Source organism: Chlamydotis macqueenii, chromosome 2 (assembly GCF_036417535.1).
Source record: "Chlamydotis macqueenii isolate bChlMac1 chromosome 2, bChlMac1.mat, whole genome shotgun sequence".
In the NCBI taxonomy this organism is placed as follows: Eukaryota; Metazoa; Chordata; class Aves; order Otidiformes; family Otididae; genus Chlamydotis; species Chlamydotis macqueenii.
Genome location: NC_141557.1, coordinates 163487555 through 163502122, shown reverse-complemented (window position 1 = coordinate 163502122; position 14568 = coordinate 163487555). Strand labels below are relative to the sequence as shown.

The 14568-nt window shown below is 69.6% G+C and overlaps 2 protein-coding genes across 2 annotated transcripts in view; one reads left to right on the top strand and one right to left on the bottom strand.

Moving 5' to 3' along the window:
- Positions 1 to 5356, bottom strand: part of BOP1 (BOP1 ribosomal biogenesis factor) — a 62294-nt gene extending 56938 nt beyond the window's left edge. The window contains exons 1-2 of the mRNA XM_086741393.1: positions 5247 to 5356; positions 4893 to 5060 (exon numbers count right to left, since the gene is read on the bottom strand). Of these exons, the coding sequence (XP_086597519.1) occupies positions 4893 to 5060; positions 5247 to 5255 (177 nt within the window). The 5' untranslated portion in view covers positions 5256 to 5356. The remainder of the gene's footprint in view (positions 1 to 4892; positions 5061 to 5246) is intronic.
- A 560-nt stretch (positions 5357 to 5916) lies between these two features.
- The window catches only part of HSF1 (heat shock transcription factor 1), a 48254-nt gene continuing 39602 nt past the window's right edge, over positions 5917 to 14568 (top strand). The window contains exon 1 of the mRNA XM_086741389.1: positions 5917 to 6123. Within this exon, the coding sequence (XP_086597515.1) occupies positions 5995 to 6123 (129 nt within the window). The 5' untranslated portion in view covers positions 5917 to 5994. The remainder of the gene's footprint in view (positions 6124 to 14568) is intronic.

The following is a 14568-nucleotide window of genomic DNA, read 5'->3' as shown; positions in this document are numbered from 1 at the left end:
CCTAATATTTACACGGCCCCGCGAGCCGGAGAGGCAGCGAGAGCGCGGCTCTGCAATCTGCTGACAGGCAGGTGGCGGGAGCGGCGGCCTTTCTCGCGCCGGATCCCCAGGGGAGCCGCGACGGCACAACTCAGCTCAGCACCTCGCTGCTCGGGCCGGATTAACACCTCTCCGCGGGCTGAGGCGCCAGCGCTGGCTCGCAGCTCGGTTCCTCCCTCTCTGCGTCCTCAAGAGAGGCGGCCTTCGCTCCTCTGCGGGTACTCACGGCCCCGAGGCAAGGCTGCCGACATTCCAGCTTCCTAACGGCGTCTTCTCGGGGAGAGCTGCGGAAAACCACCGGGACGGCGGGGAGCACAGCCCTCCTCAGCCCAGCACCACCCACGCCCGAGCTCTGCCCACAGGCTAACGCGGCCCAAACCAGTTCGGGAGCTGCCGCTGCTCTTCCCATCGCTCCTCCCGGCTGGCTGGACGCACCACTCACAGGCTGGCATGCCTGCAAGACACAAACGCAGACCTCCAGCAAACACCAGACGCTGGCAGAACCGCGCCACGTCCCCTCGCTGCGGGGCCTGACGCCAGCAGCGTCCTCCGTCCGCGGGCTCCCAGCTCTTCCCGGAGCCCCAGGCAGGCCCCTCCGGGAGGACCGCGACGCTCGGCCTACGGAAAAGCTCCGGCAGCCCGAGCGAGCGAGGCTCCCCGGGGCTCCCTGCGGGCTGGTCGCTCAGCGGGACACCTCGGAGCAATCCCAGCGCTCCCGCGAGCTTCCTTCCCCTCTCCGTCCACACGCCGTCCTTCCCCGCGTCTCGCCGGCAGAGCAGGACGCCCTCCCGTCCATCCCGAAGCGCCGTACGCACCCAGCCGACGCACGGGGCTCTCCCGCGCGTGGTTCAGAAGCCTCTGGAAGCAGCAGCTTGGGAATCCTCCCAGCCGCGGTTACCTTGCCGGGCAGCCAGAAGATGCTGAACGCAAGAGACCCAAGACGCAGAATCGCGCACAAACCGCGCCGGAAGCGCTGCAGAGCCTGCGCCCAGCGACGGGCGCGGTGACAGCCCATGCCCAGAGAGCAGTCGTCTTTAACAGCAAGGCTCAAAATCTTGAGGGTTTTCCTCCTGAGGAGCAGGAGGCTTCCCCGACACCAGCCTGGTTCTGAAATCCAGGGACGGCAAGACAGCCGGCTGGGCTAGAACCAGGAGGGCTCGCGAGAGGACGGCGAAAAGCAGGCCCGGCACACGCTGACGCGGCCCCTCTGCGGGCGACAGCTGGTCCTCACCCGCCCAGCCGCCTCTCGCTGCTCCCGCCTGCCGGCCCCGCTCCTCACACGCTCCCCGCGGAGCCGACTCAGCCGCTCGCCCGCCGGGAGGGAAGCTGCCTCAGCGGGAGCCGAGACGGCTCTCGGCCGCACCGGCGGGGAGAGACGGAGCAGAACGGGCCGGAGAGGACGAGGCCGGAGCCCGGAAACATCCCCGCGAAGCCTTGGGGCTGCCGGGGAGCGCGGCCCGGGCGGAGCGGCCGGGAGGGCCCGCGCTCTGCCCCCGCGCTTTATCAGCCAACCGCGCGGAGCGGGCAGGGCTGGGGGCTGCCAGCGCCGCGCTTCACAGCGACAGCTCCGCGTCCCGGCTGGCGGCTGCTCTGGAGCCACGCCGCGCCGGGAGCGAACGCCGTGTCACCTGCAACGTGCTTTAAGCTGAGGGCTAAAAACCCTTCCGATTGCCAAGAGCGAGCTAAGCGCAGGCAGAAGAGACCGGCAGAGGTGCAGGTCGCACCGTGCCCTCTCCCACCGCCGTGAAACCCCGGCGAGGGCTCCCCGGAGCGTTCCAGGGGCGCGGCCCCGGGCAGCGGCGCCTCCGCTCCCTCGCAGGGGCCGCGCTGGAGGAGACGCCAGCGAGCGGCCGCAGCCGCGGACCAACGTCGAGCAGACCCAAGCAGACCCAGGCTCTGCGTGTCCTCGCGGAGCGCGCGCTCCTCTCTTTCTCGCGTTCCTGCGACCAGGAACCGGACAAGTCCGCCCCGCCAGAACGAACGCTCGTTTGGTGGCGCCTGAAGGCCGTTTAGGGCCTGCACATCGCCGACGAAGCCGCTCTTACGGAGGACAGCGAACTAAGCTGCTTTTTTTTTAAAAAGCGTGCGCCTGGGGCAGCGAGACAGGCAGCGCGCGCGTCGAGGCCACGGGCTGAAGAGCGGAAGAGCCAGCGCAAGCCGCTGTCACAAACGCCAGCGAGAGCAGGCGCTCGCCCGCCCCGCCGCTCCCGCGGCAGAGGGAACAGCAGCGCGGCGCCGCCGCCTCGGTTTCCGACCCCTCGCGCCCGCAGCGGCTCCGACGCCCAGCGAGCCCGTGGATGCAGCCACGGAGCCCCACAGCCCATCCCCGTCTTGCGAACGACACAAAACAACCCCCCCGCGGGCTGTGCCGTCACGGCCGGCCCACGCTGGCCGTCGGTCACCTTTCCTAACTGCGGGCTCCCCGCCCGGCGCTCGTTCCCCAGGCCCTGCGCGTAGCTCCATCTTCTCCAGAGCCAGGAAGCAGCGAGCAAACGCGGGCGCCGTGCGGAGCGGCAGCCCAGGAAAGGCGCGGGGCGCTCCCGGGGCGTCCTCGCTCAGTAATTAACCTGCTCTCCCCGCGTTCTGAGCAGCTGGGACGCGACGCACGGTTCGAAATCGCACGCAGCTCGGGAAAGCAGCGAGCCGCTCCGAAAAGCCGCCTGAGCTGCTGGAGCTCCTAAGAGGATAACGCGGCGTTTCCCAACCCGCTCGCCCGCGGCGTCACGCAGCGGCGCCGTGCAGGGGCCAGGGGGAACCCGCGTGGGAGGCTGCAGCTCGGCGCAGGGCTCACGGCCGCAGCGGAAAGCGTTCAGCGGCGCTGCAGGTCGCAAAGGAAGGGGCGCGGGCGGCAGATTTCGTCCCTGCAGGACTCGGGAGAAGAAAAGGAACCGAACAGAGCAAACCTCCGCCAACCTCCGCGCCGGGGCAGCGACACCCTTGCAAGGAGCCTTCTGCGTTCCCAACAGAAACAACGTTCCTGGCCAAGTCTGACACGGAACCCCAGAGGGTTTGGGGGGGAGGGAGCGTTACAGCCCACCCAGCCCCACCCCCCTGCCCGGAGCAGGGACATCTCCAGCCGGATCAGGTTGCTCAGAGCCCCGGCCAGCCTGGCCTGGGACGTTTCCAGGGATGGGGCACCCACCGCCTCTCTGGGCACCCTGGGCCAGTGCCCCACCACCCTCAGTGTGTAAAATTTCTCAGTCTCCCCTCTCTGCACGTCCGGCTGATGCTGGGGGTCCAGAGCCGGACGCAGCGCTGCGGGGGGGTCTCACCGAGCGGGGCAGAGGGGCAGAATCCCCTCCCTCGCCCGCTGCCCACGCTGTGGGGATGCACCCAGGGCGCCGCTGGTTTCTGGGCTGCCAGCGCCGTGGCCGGCTCGCGCTGAGCTCCTCGCCCACCAGCACCCCCAGTCCCTCTCCTCAGGACACGTTTGACGCCTTTTCCCTCTGCGGAACCCCTCCAGGACCCAAACCCAGCCAAGCCACCGCTCCGTCTCCAACGCTCCCTGCGCAGGACGCCTGCACTCGCCGTTCTCCTGCCGAGACGCCGCTGCCTTCGCGCGGCAAAGGCCCCGCAAGAACGGGAACCGGGGCTCTGGCTTCGCTGGGCAGCGGCCAACAGGCCGTCCGCGCCCACAGCCGCAGGTCAGGGGATCAACGACTCCAAGAAGCCAAGCGGAACAACACCGCCAAAGGCCTCGCTTGCGCAGAGCTATTTCTGGGCTGGCTCCGCCGCCGGGCCCGGCCCACGCCGCGGATGCGTACGCAGCTGCCGAAGGCGGCGTCGGGGTGGGAAACGCGCGGCTCCTCGAGGAACTTCGCGCTAAACTGCTACTCCAGACCTCGGTAAGCTTCTACGCGTCGTCCGAAGAAATAAAACAAATACGGAGACCCAGCCAGACAGGGCACGGCTGGTTAACGAGCCCGGCGCGAATGAGGCCGCCGTGCCCCGCGTGCCAGGGGTCTGCACGTCAATACCTCAGCACAGCGCTGCAGGGGGAATTTCTCCAGCCACCCTTGCGCCAACGCCTGCTGCAACTGCAGGGAGCCTACGCCTTGCCAGCGAGCCTTTTACAAAAATCTACGAGAGAAGCAGCACCGCTAACGCCAACTCTGGAGACGGAAACGCAGAAGCCGTTTGCCCGCGAACAAGCACGCAGCCCTGGGCTCCCTGCGCCGCTCCTCACCGCGGAAGCGGAGGCGTCGCCCCACCCGGCGGGTGCTCGGCGTCCCCCTCGCCATCCCGCCCGGTCGCGGACGTCCCCGACCGCCCGGAGCCGCGAGCGGGGGCACCCAGCCCGCGCCAGCCTTCCCCAGCGCCCGCGGGGCCTCGCGGCTCGGATCCGTCCCGCCGCCCCGGCCCGGCCCCACAGCCGCTGCTTCTGCGACTGCAGGAAAACGGCTCAAAACCCCGCGGAACAGCTCGCTTCGGCGCTTTTAAAGGTCACGTAGCGCAGCTGCCGCGAAAACCCTGCGCCGGGTGTTGCAGCGACCTAAGCGAGGCCGCCCCTCGGCGACGTTTCGACGCACGCTCGAGCGTCTGAACTGAAAAACGTTTTGCCGCTTGACGCCCAGGTTTGAGTTTCGCTTTTCCTCCGCAATTTACAAACTCGGGACAGCGGCAGCGGGCACGGGGCCTTCCTCACGGCCGCGCCGCCGCCTCCTCCTCCTCCTCCTCCTCCTCCTCCGCGCGGGGGCAGGGAGGAAGGCCCGGCCTCGCCGCGTTACCCCGGGATTTCGCGGGGAGGCCCGGACAGGACGGGGACCCGCGCCTCGCCCCCCCCGCCCGCTGAAACGCCGTTTCCCGGCGGCTCCCCCGCTGGAGGGGGGGGGGGGGGCCCGCTCAGCCCTTACGTGTGCCCGGGGGGGCGAGCTGCCGCCGGGGCCTTCCTCCTCCTCCTCCTCCTCCTCCGCCTCCTCCTCCTCCTCGCCGCCGGTGCTGTCGCTGCCCGAGTCCTCCAGCCCCGAGTAGACGCTCTCCTCGCTGTCCGTCAGCTCCTCGCTCTCCCCGCCGGGACGCGGCTGAAAGGGAACGGGGCGGGGGGGGGGGGGGGGGTCAGGGCGGCGGCGGCGGCGGAGGCTCCGGTCACGGAACCGGGCCCAGCCCCCCCGCCCCCCCGCCCCCCCCGCCAAGGCCCGACCGGGCCCGGGCCCCGCCGCCGCGCCCGTAACCATGGCAACGCCGCCCCCCCCCGCGCGCGCCCCGACCTGCTCCATGCCGCCGGCTCCGCGTGCGCCGCGCCGCGCCGCACCGCACCACGCGCGCGCACGCCCGGGTCAGAGGTCACGCCGTGGCCCCGCCCCTCCCGCTCGAACCCGGACAACGCCTTTCCGCCTTCCTCCGCCCCTCCCCTCCCCCAGCACCACCTCTCCCCGCCCCAGCAGCGCCCACCGGGCCGCGGGGGAGGGGCGGGCCGCCGTCCCGGGGCGGGGGAAGGGGGAGGACTTTGGGGAGGGGGTCAAAGGGGAGAGGTGACTCGGCGCGGCGCGCATGCGCAGAAGTCAGGCCCCGCCTCGCCTCCCCGCAGAGGGTGCATGCGCATAGGCACGCTCCGGAGGCGCATGCGCATTGAGACGCACGGGGGTTTCGCAGGGACGCGCATGCGCGCAGCCGAGCCGTTCCACGAGCCCGCATAGCGCGCAACGGGCGCTCCGGCGGGACAGCGCATGCGCGCAAAGGGATTCCCTCCGCGGGTGGGGGCTCGGTGAGGGGGGCGCATGCGCGCGGCGGCGGGCTGTCCTCGCAGGCGTCCCAAGATGGCGGCGGCCATGCTGGGCCGCGGGGCTCGCAGCGCGCAGGCATCACCGGCCCGGCCCCGAGGCGGCGGCGGCGGCGGCGGCGTTGGCGGCCGGCGGCTCCGCTAAACCCCGCTCCCACCCGCCGCTACGCCCCACCCTGCGGCGGCTTCCCGAGGAGCTGGCTGGGGAAGGAGGGGGAAGGTGGGGCGCAACGGCCATGGAGGGGCCTGGCGCGGCGGCGGCGGTGAGCGCCGGCCCCGGCGGTAATAACGTCCCCGCTTTCCTCACCAAGCTGTGGACGCTGGTGGAGGATCCCGACACCGATTCGCTCATCTGCTGGAGCCCGGTGAGTGCCGCTGAAAGGAAGCGACGAGGCCGAGGCCCCGGGGCCCGGCACCCGTCAGCGGACGAACGCCCGCTGACGGGTGCCGGGCCCCGAGGCCTCGGCCCAGGCGTGTTTTCATCCCTCCCCCACCGATGCCGCATTGTCGTGCGCCGGTCCGCTTCTTGTTGAAAAGCTCGCCCCGTCCAAGCCGTTTTCCGGAGGCGGATGCGCGGAAACCGACGGGAAGCAGGTTTTCTTGCTGTCCGGCTCTTCACCGGGCAGACGGAGCGGTGAAGTTGTTGCCGACGCTCGCTCGGCCGCGGGCCGGACCGTTGCCGCCGGAACCGGCGAGGGGAGAGAACCGCGGTGACGTCGGGGAGAGGAAAGAGGGGCTGTCCCGCGGCGGGGGCAGCTCGGAGCGGAGCTGCAGCCGAGGGAGGAGGAGGACCGAAATAAGAGGCCGAACGCGCCGGGGGCGCGGGTTTCCCAGCTGCCCTCGGCCGCGCGGGTTGCTCGTCTGGCCGAACGCGGCCGCGGCGAGGCGAGGACCAGGCGGCTGCCGATGTCGCCTCGCTCCGAGCTTTGCAGCCGCCGGCCCGGAGCCAGCGCCCCTGGCAGAGCCACGACGCCCCCCGTTCCGGGAGCTTGCCTCGCTCGTTGCCTCGCTGGAGCCCCCTGGGAAAGGGCGTTTGGGGCGGGGGACGGACGGCGGCACCGCGTTCCCTTGGGAACCGCGGCGCGCGGGCGGGTGGCCCCGCTCCGGGGCGGTGCAGGGCGGCGTGGGGACGTCACGAGAGCGCTGGGCCTCTGCACGCGGGCGGACTCGCCGCTGGGACGGTGCCTCGGCTCGGCCGCGCCCCTGCGGTGCGGAGCGGCCTCCGTGCAACTGGCGCCTCCGTGCAAACCGGCGCGCGTTGTGAACGCTCTGCTTGTGTTGACAGGTCAAGAAAGTTCCCGGCTCCTTTGCGTTTCACCTCCCCGAAAGATTTTTGCGCGCGTCCTGAGCGGAGGTCGAGGGGGGCGCTGGTCCCGACAGCTCCCTTCGCGCCTGCGGCAGCGCGCGGCCGCGCTCCTTCGCGCCTGCGCTCGCAGGGTCGCTTTCAGTTTGAGAGAGGACCGCCCCGCGCTGTCCCAGCGCCCCGGGGCGGGGGGCCGCCGCCGCCTGGGAGCGGAGAGATCCGTGCGCCGGTTCCGCGTGCGGTGCAGCGGGGCGCCGGGCGGGGTTGCCTCGCGGCGGCTGAACGCGCGCTTTGCTCGCTGCGTGCGCGACGCCTTCGCTCCCCGCCTGCTTGCGTGAGGGGACGGCGCGCGCGGGGCGCCGCAGCGCCGAGGTTCGCCCGGATCGAGTCTCTGTTCCGAAGCAGCTTGGCCGGTCCCGTAATTTAGTTTTATTTTCTGTTGTTTTTTCCCTCGTTCAGGCTGTTGGCGAATCTCGTGGGCCTTGGCAGGAGCCGAGGAAGCGCGGCCTGGATGGGGGCGTCTCTTAAAATGCCTCGCGGGGGCTTGGACCCCGAGGATCTCCGCTGCAGGGGCAGGGCTCTGCTCGTGGGGCGCTGGGCGCCGCGCTATTCCTGGCCTGGAAAGCAAACGTTCTGTGAGCCCGCGGGATCTGGGGAACCCGGGGAAGGTTGGGTCTTCCTGCTTTTTACGTTTCCTTACTACCGGCTGCGGTACGCAGCCCGAGTCGTTGATCCTCCTCGAGCCTTCCCGGGCAATCGGCGGCTGATGCTTCTCAGCTCACCGCGTTTAGTTCCGCCCTTCTCGTGTCCTCCAGCGGCGGAGGGAAGAAGGGAGCCCTGGGGCGCGGGAACGCGGCTCTGCCAGGGGCTGCGGTGGGGAAGGGATCTTGGTGCGCGGCCGAGCAGAAACCGGCTCGGCAAGCCAGGAGACCGGCGTGAGGGGCAGCAGAATACGCTTTAAAATACTTCGCTTCTGATTTGCCTCCTTTGGAAGGGGAAGTCTCCAGACCGCGTTTGTGCTTCCCCGCCACCCCTCTCTTTCCCGGCTTTCTCGCCTTGGAAGCTTCTCTCGTCCCCGCAGCCGAGGGCGGTGACCGGAACCCCGCGGGTGCGGCCACCGCAGGGCGGAGGGCTCCTCGGCGTTTGTCGCAGCCTCGGCGCTGCGGCGGCCCGGTTACCCCGCCCGCCCGGACGGCCCGCCGTTTCCCGCGCGCAGCGCTGCCGCTTTCCGTTCCGAGGCTCGCGTTTGCCGGCGGCGGAGGCCGAAAGCGCTCTGGGCGGTACCAGCGCCTCCCCCCGGGCTCGGGGACGGCCCGCTGAGCCTATTTCCCGAAGGGCGCGCGGACAGAGCGGCGTGTGCCCCGCGTTTCGGGCCGGTGGGTGCCCCGCCCCTGAGAGGGCGAGGGCGCGGGCGGCTGGCTGGCTGGGCAGCGTTCGAAAGGCAGGCCGCTCCTCACGTCGCTCGCGGATCGTGTCGCCGCTCCCCGCAGCGGCGGTGCGCGGGCCAACGCCAGAGAATTTGGGAAGGGCTTGAGGAGGGCGGGTGGTTCTCTCACGGAACGCGGCGCCCGGCTGGGATATCGCCCCGCGGGTGCCGGCAGCGCTGTTTGCTGGCCGGAGCTGGCGGGGGAAGCTGCTGTTGCCTGGCTCGGACGTTTCCCCACGCACGCGCGTGGGGCGGCACCGCGTCCCCGGGGCCTCGGCCTGGCGCGGGACAGCCGGCCCCGTTAGCTCCGCGGCGGGTTTCTCCGTCCGGACGACGGAGCTGGGGTGTTCTGGGGACGCGGATAACGTGGCCGATGGAAGACGAGGGTTTTGCGACGTTGTTGGCTGCGTTCCCCTCCCTGGCCAAGGCGCGCGCTCCCCTCGGCTGCGACGTGGCTGCAGCCGCCGTCCCTGCGTCCCCGCTCGGTGAGCGGCCGCGGCTGGTCGTCCTCCGCGCGTTGGGTTTCCTTCCCCGGGACGTTTTTCTGTGCAGCTGGTGAGTTTCAGCCGCTCGCCCCGCCGCCGTTACCGCTGGAGGCGGGGGGAACGCCCGCCCGGGGGTGGCGGAAGGGGGGCACGGCCTGTGCCGCTGGCAGCCGGCTGTTTGGGGTGGGCGAGTTGGAGGGTGGGCGGCTTGTGAGCCTCTGCGGGCCCGGAGGCGCTCGGGGGAGCAGCAGCGTTTGCTCGGCTCCTCGAGCAGCTCCTGCTCGCGGCCGCTGCCACGCGCAGCCCGCCGTGCCGCCTCGCTGGGCGGCTCTCGCGTCGGCCCGGAGCCTTCCCCGCCTGCCCCGCTCGCGCCGGCCGCAGCGCTCGTCCCGTTCCCGGTGCGCTGAACGGGTGAAAAGCCCGGAGAAGCGCCGGAGCCGGGAGCGCAGGGCCCCTCCAAACGAAATCACCGAAGCAAAGAGCCAAACTGACGTCTGCTCGCGCGCGCGCGGGGCCGGGGCACCCCCTCGGCGGCGCGGGGCCCGTACGGCGGCGCGAGCCGCGCTGCCACCCGGGCGGGTCCGGGGGCGCGGGGGGACGGCGGCAGGGCGAGGAGGGGCGTGCGTGCCCCCGCTCCGCCCGGGCCGTCCCCTCCGCCCCCAGCTGCGGGAGGGGCAGCGGCGCGGGGGTCCTGGGGCTGCGGCTGCCGAACGAGGGCCGGAGCAAGGCCCTTTTCCTGCCGCTGTTGCCCGCTTTTTGGCCGGCCCCGCGTCTTGTGAAGTCGCACCTTCGCAGCACCCCCTGTCAGAGGGAGGAGGGGGCGGCTCGGGGGAACCCGCTGCGAGCGCTTGAAGGGAGCGCTGGGTTCGGGGCCGTCGGCGCGGTTCTCCTCGCCCGGGGAGCAGCGGCAGTGGGGAGCGTGGAGCAGCTCCCGACGGGGAGAGTCGGGAGGGCACCGTGAGATTTGGCGTGCTGCCCCGTCGCTCTTGCCCCCGTCGCGCGCCTGAATTCAGGCCGTGCAGGGCTGAGGGCTGCGGAGCCCGCGCGCGTCCTCGCGGCCGCGGTCTGAGCGCGACCCCCCGCTGCTGGCAGAGCCGCGTGCGGGACGTGCCTCCGCTCTCGGACGGTGGAGGGGAGCAGAGCGCGTGAAGCGACCTCGGCGCGGCTGGAAACGCGTTCCGCGCAGCTTGCCGGCTTCGAGGCCGGCGCCCGCGTCCTCCCCGCGCCGGGAAAATTCCTCCTTGCCGAACGTCGCCGGCGCCCGTGGGTCCTTCTTGGCGTGCAGGGGACAGCGCGTCCCTTCCTGCCCTTCCAAAAGCAGCGCTGCCTCGAGGCGAGGCGCTCGCGGGGAGGTGTTGCGTGGGAAATGTGAGCACACGGCGCAGCCGGCGCGGCGCGGTTCTAACGGGCTCTCCTTTACGGTCTGCGGAAGTTAACCGAAAATCCGGGAGCGGGGAGCGGGGAGGGGTTCGTAGCTGCCAGGAGGGAGCGGGGATAACGTTTTTCCTTACGTTTAACCCCTCGCGCGCGTGGGTAGTGCAGCCGCGGTGGTTTTGCAGGCGCGAGTTGCTCCGGTCCGGTCGCGTCAGGTGGGGGTTTGCTGAGCAAGGCGCTGGGCTTTTGGTAAAAGAAAAGAGAATTCGGAGCTTTGGTGTTGGAACGGCTTACTTTCAAGTTCTGTGTTTGCCATGCAGGTCCGAATTGAACCTCGCTCCGGCGAGCGTGGCGGTCAAAACGAAGGGCTTGTTTCCGCGGGCGACGGGAGCCGCCGTCGTGCTGGGCTCCCGCTCGGATTTGGATCGGGGAATGCGCTTTTCGGGCTCTGCCTGCGCCGCGCCTTCTCCCTGCTTGACGAACTTCAGCGCCCGCTTAATGCGGATCTGCCCGCCTGCTCACCGACGGCGGCGGGGTCCTGCCCCGCGTCTGCGCCGCCTCCGGTTCCCGTTTTCCCGGTAGACGCTGCCGGGTTTCCCCGTTTCTCGGCATTGTCCTCCTCGGAGAGGAGCAACGCTGTCGGCTCTGGGCGTGGCAGCCGGTGCCGAGCGCGCGGAACGCTGAAGCGTTCGTCATAGCGGGTGGTCAACGGAGGAAATCGCTGTGGAAATTAAAACCCAGCAATGATACCGCTTACTGGGTAGGCAGCGTCTCCTGCGGGCCCCCTGCGCGCTTCCGTGCCTCCTCCCGCGCGCTCCTCTTCATCGCAGGCCCGGGAATTTTCTCGGCCTCGCGCAGTGAAGGTCTGGGGCCTGACCCCAAGGGAGCGATGATTCCTTGCCCCTCCCCGGGTGCGGGAGCCGCAGTCCGGCCCGCGGGGGTTCCTCTTCCCGCACGGCGCGTTTCGCCTGGGCTGTGGAGACCGGGCGGCGGCAAGTTTTCCGTCCCCCTGCGAGCGCCGACGTGCCCTCTTTGCCTCGTTTTCTTCCCCGGCGGGTGTTTCTGACGGGCTGTGCTTTCTCTTACCCTGCGCCCGCGCTGGGAACAGACGCGCAGGTGCCTGAGCTCGGCGCAGAGCTCTGGTCTGCCCGGCCCCGCTGCCCGCTGCCTGCGTTCCCGCGCTGTTTTGGGTGCGGTCACTCGCGGGGCGCCCGGGGTCTGTCTGCTGCGGGTCTTCTCCTGGTGCTGCGATAAAAAAGGGGCGGCTGTGCGCGGGGAGGTGAACGAAGTGGGAAGGCAGCGGTGCCAGAGCCTTGGGCCGGGAGAAAAGGGACGGGTCCTCCTTTTGGGGGGTACAGCTGCGCGCCTCCGGAGCGCGGGCCGTGCGAGTGACTCCTGCTGCCGTCGGGGCTTCGTCGGTTGTGCCTGCAAACCGTCGTCTCTTTCTTACCAGCTCGGTCAGGGTGCTTCTGCGTCGGCACCAGCACCGCGCCTCGGTGGTTTCTGTGCGCGGGCGCGGGCGCAGCGTCCCGAGCTGGTTCGCAGCGTCGGCCCCAGAAGGCAGCCGGGCTTGGAGCCGGGAGCAAGCAGCGATGCTGTTCGGTGCGGTTCGGCACAACGGAGCCGTGATCTGAAGGTTGACGCTTCCTCGCCCGGCGAAACAGCCGCTGGAGACGGGTCAGGCCTCGACGAGTGGCGTAGCGTGAACTTCCCTGAGCAAAAACGGGGAGTGCAAGGCAGGGAGGGTTCTGGGTCTGTGCTCTGGAAGGCCTCGTGGCGGCAAAGCAGAGGTTTGGAGACGGAGCTGGAATAAACGCGAGTGCTGCGGTCCCCCGCGGCGGCTCGGGGCTGAACGGGCTCTCGCCGCACGGATGGGAGGGTGCTGCTCCGCCGCCTCCCGCTCCGCGAGCTCTTCTCTCGCAGGATCTCTCCTTCTTCCCTTCCCAGGGAGGCTGCAGCGGGAGCTGGCGGTGCTGTGCCGCGCTTGAGCGGAGCTGCGGCGGTCGGCGAGAGAAGAACGGATCTGATCCCTTCGCTGGTGGCTTGGCTGCGCTTGCCGGGAAAAGGCCTGGGCTTGCTCCGCAGCTTTGGCGTCGCTTCTGCCGCTGCTTTGCTCCCGTCGCGCTCACCCCGCCCCGAGAAGTCTCGCCGTTGGACCGGGGTTTTGTCTCCTCGCTGGCCCTGGGAAGCCCCCAGTCGCTGCGCGAGCCCTCGGGTGCCGTGGTTCGGCCGAGCTCCTGCGTTGGCGCTGGGCGAGTCCAAACGCCGAGCGACCCGAGGGGACGAACGCTCCCGAGCCAGCTGGGTGCCGCCGCGCTGGCGCCCGGGCTGCGGTGGCGTGGGCTGTGCCCTTGCCGTGCCCGTGCGAGCGCTGAGTCCCCCTGGGCCCCCGCTGCTGGAGGTGCTTCCCTCTTCCCTCCCCTCTCCCGGCCTGCCCGGTCTCCTGAGCTGCGTGCTCGGTCCGCGTCGCCGGGATGTAAGGGAACGTCATGGGGTTCGTTTCGCTCCCAGCAGCGGCGCAGTTCCTGGGTTTTCCCTTGGATTTGTTGGTATTCCAGGCGATGGCTGTAAAGGTTTTCCTGGTGTTAATGGCGGGATTTCAACTGGACACCGAGAACTGGGAAATCCCGCGCTCGTCTCGCGGATTTGCCCGTTAAGGTTCTGAAAAGAGACGCCAGTATTGTCATCCCGTTTGAAACACCGCCTGCCGTGGCCGGTGGGCTCTCGTTCTGGAAGGACGTCGTTTTCCGGCGCGAGCCCCGATAACGTCCCTCGGGGGTTTCGTGCGAGGCCACGGCTTTGCCGCTGTGGCTCCACGCGGATGCTTTCTCTGCGCGGCGACGCTCCCGCCGTCGGGATCAGCGTTTCCCTGGCTGGGAAAGAGCGCTGAGCCTTCCGTCTGTTGCTCCGGAGTCGGTGTTCTCCTGGGTTTTCCTGCTTGTTTCCCAGACTGGAGGCTCTCCTGAGCCGGATGTCCCAATGCGTAGAGGATCTTGAGGGACGCTGCCGAAATGAGGTTTTCTCTTCTCGCGGTGCCGCGGTGAGCGACTCCGGCTCTGCCGCGCTCTGGTCCGAGCCCGGCTCCGCGCTGGGCTTCCCAGCGACCGTGGTCGTCGCGGCTTCCAGCTCAGCTGGCCGCGACTGCAGCGGGTTGGCTTCTTAAGCTTTCTGATTCTCTGTTATTTTTGGCGTAAAAGCCCCTTGTTTGGCAGTACATTAGTCAGAAACCACGGATATTTTAAATAACTCACCAGTTCCTTGGAGGTTTTCAAACTGGGGCCCGCTGACCGGCAGGGACGGGTGGGAAGCCGTCGCACGGCGTTGTTTCCCGGCTGCTGCCTGCGGAGGAGCCGGGAGGCGCGGAGGCTGGGACAGGACGGGCGGCGAAGGGATCTCTCCGGGTTTGAGGAAGGAGGGCGGCTGCAGAGGGGCCGTGTCCCGTGGGAACTGCGCCGCTTCCGGAGTCGTAGCTCTGCGGGGGGCTGTACCCGAAAAGCCGCGCGGCCGCCGTCCTCAGCCCGGTTCTGTCGGTTTTGGCCCCTGGGCCGTTCCGTGCCGCGCAGAATCGATTAACGCAAACTCGGAGCTGTTTATTGCGTTACACGGCTGCTGTTGCTGCACGCGAGCCCGTCTGCGCTCTGATTTCTGACGCGGCCGTTGAGGTTTCACTGAAACGCCCGGCTACGGAGCACGCGTAGGCAGTAGCGCGCGGCGCCTTTTGGGAAGGAGACTTCTACACCGAGCCTGAGCTGGGGCGCTTTCCCCGCCCGACTGACTTTTCCTCCGCAGCGTCCGTTTCAGAAAGTGCTCCCTTTTTCCTCCGCCAGAAGAGCAAACGGTGCCTGGAGCCGGCGAGGAGCCAGCGGAGAGCAGAAGGGTGCCGCTGCCTTCCCCGCCGGCAGAGCCTGGTGACTGCCGGGGAGCTGAGATCCGTGCGTTTGGCTCCCCTGACAGGGAGGGATTTGGGACGGGAGCCCCCGTCCCCTTTCTGCAGCATGAGCTGCACCCCAAGAGCGATGCCGAGCCTCGTTTTGTTGGATTTTGAGGGGAGCGTTAGTGTCTGAAGTGCGTTGGAAATGGTTCTGACGAGGAGGATAACGTGGAAGGAAGTGGAAACGGGGTAAAATACCACATGGATTTACCAGAAATGGATTGCGCCTCCTCGCCTCTCCTCTGGACCTGAAATCCTTTTTTTTTTTTTTTTTTTTGAACCGAGGAATTG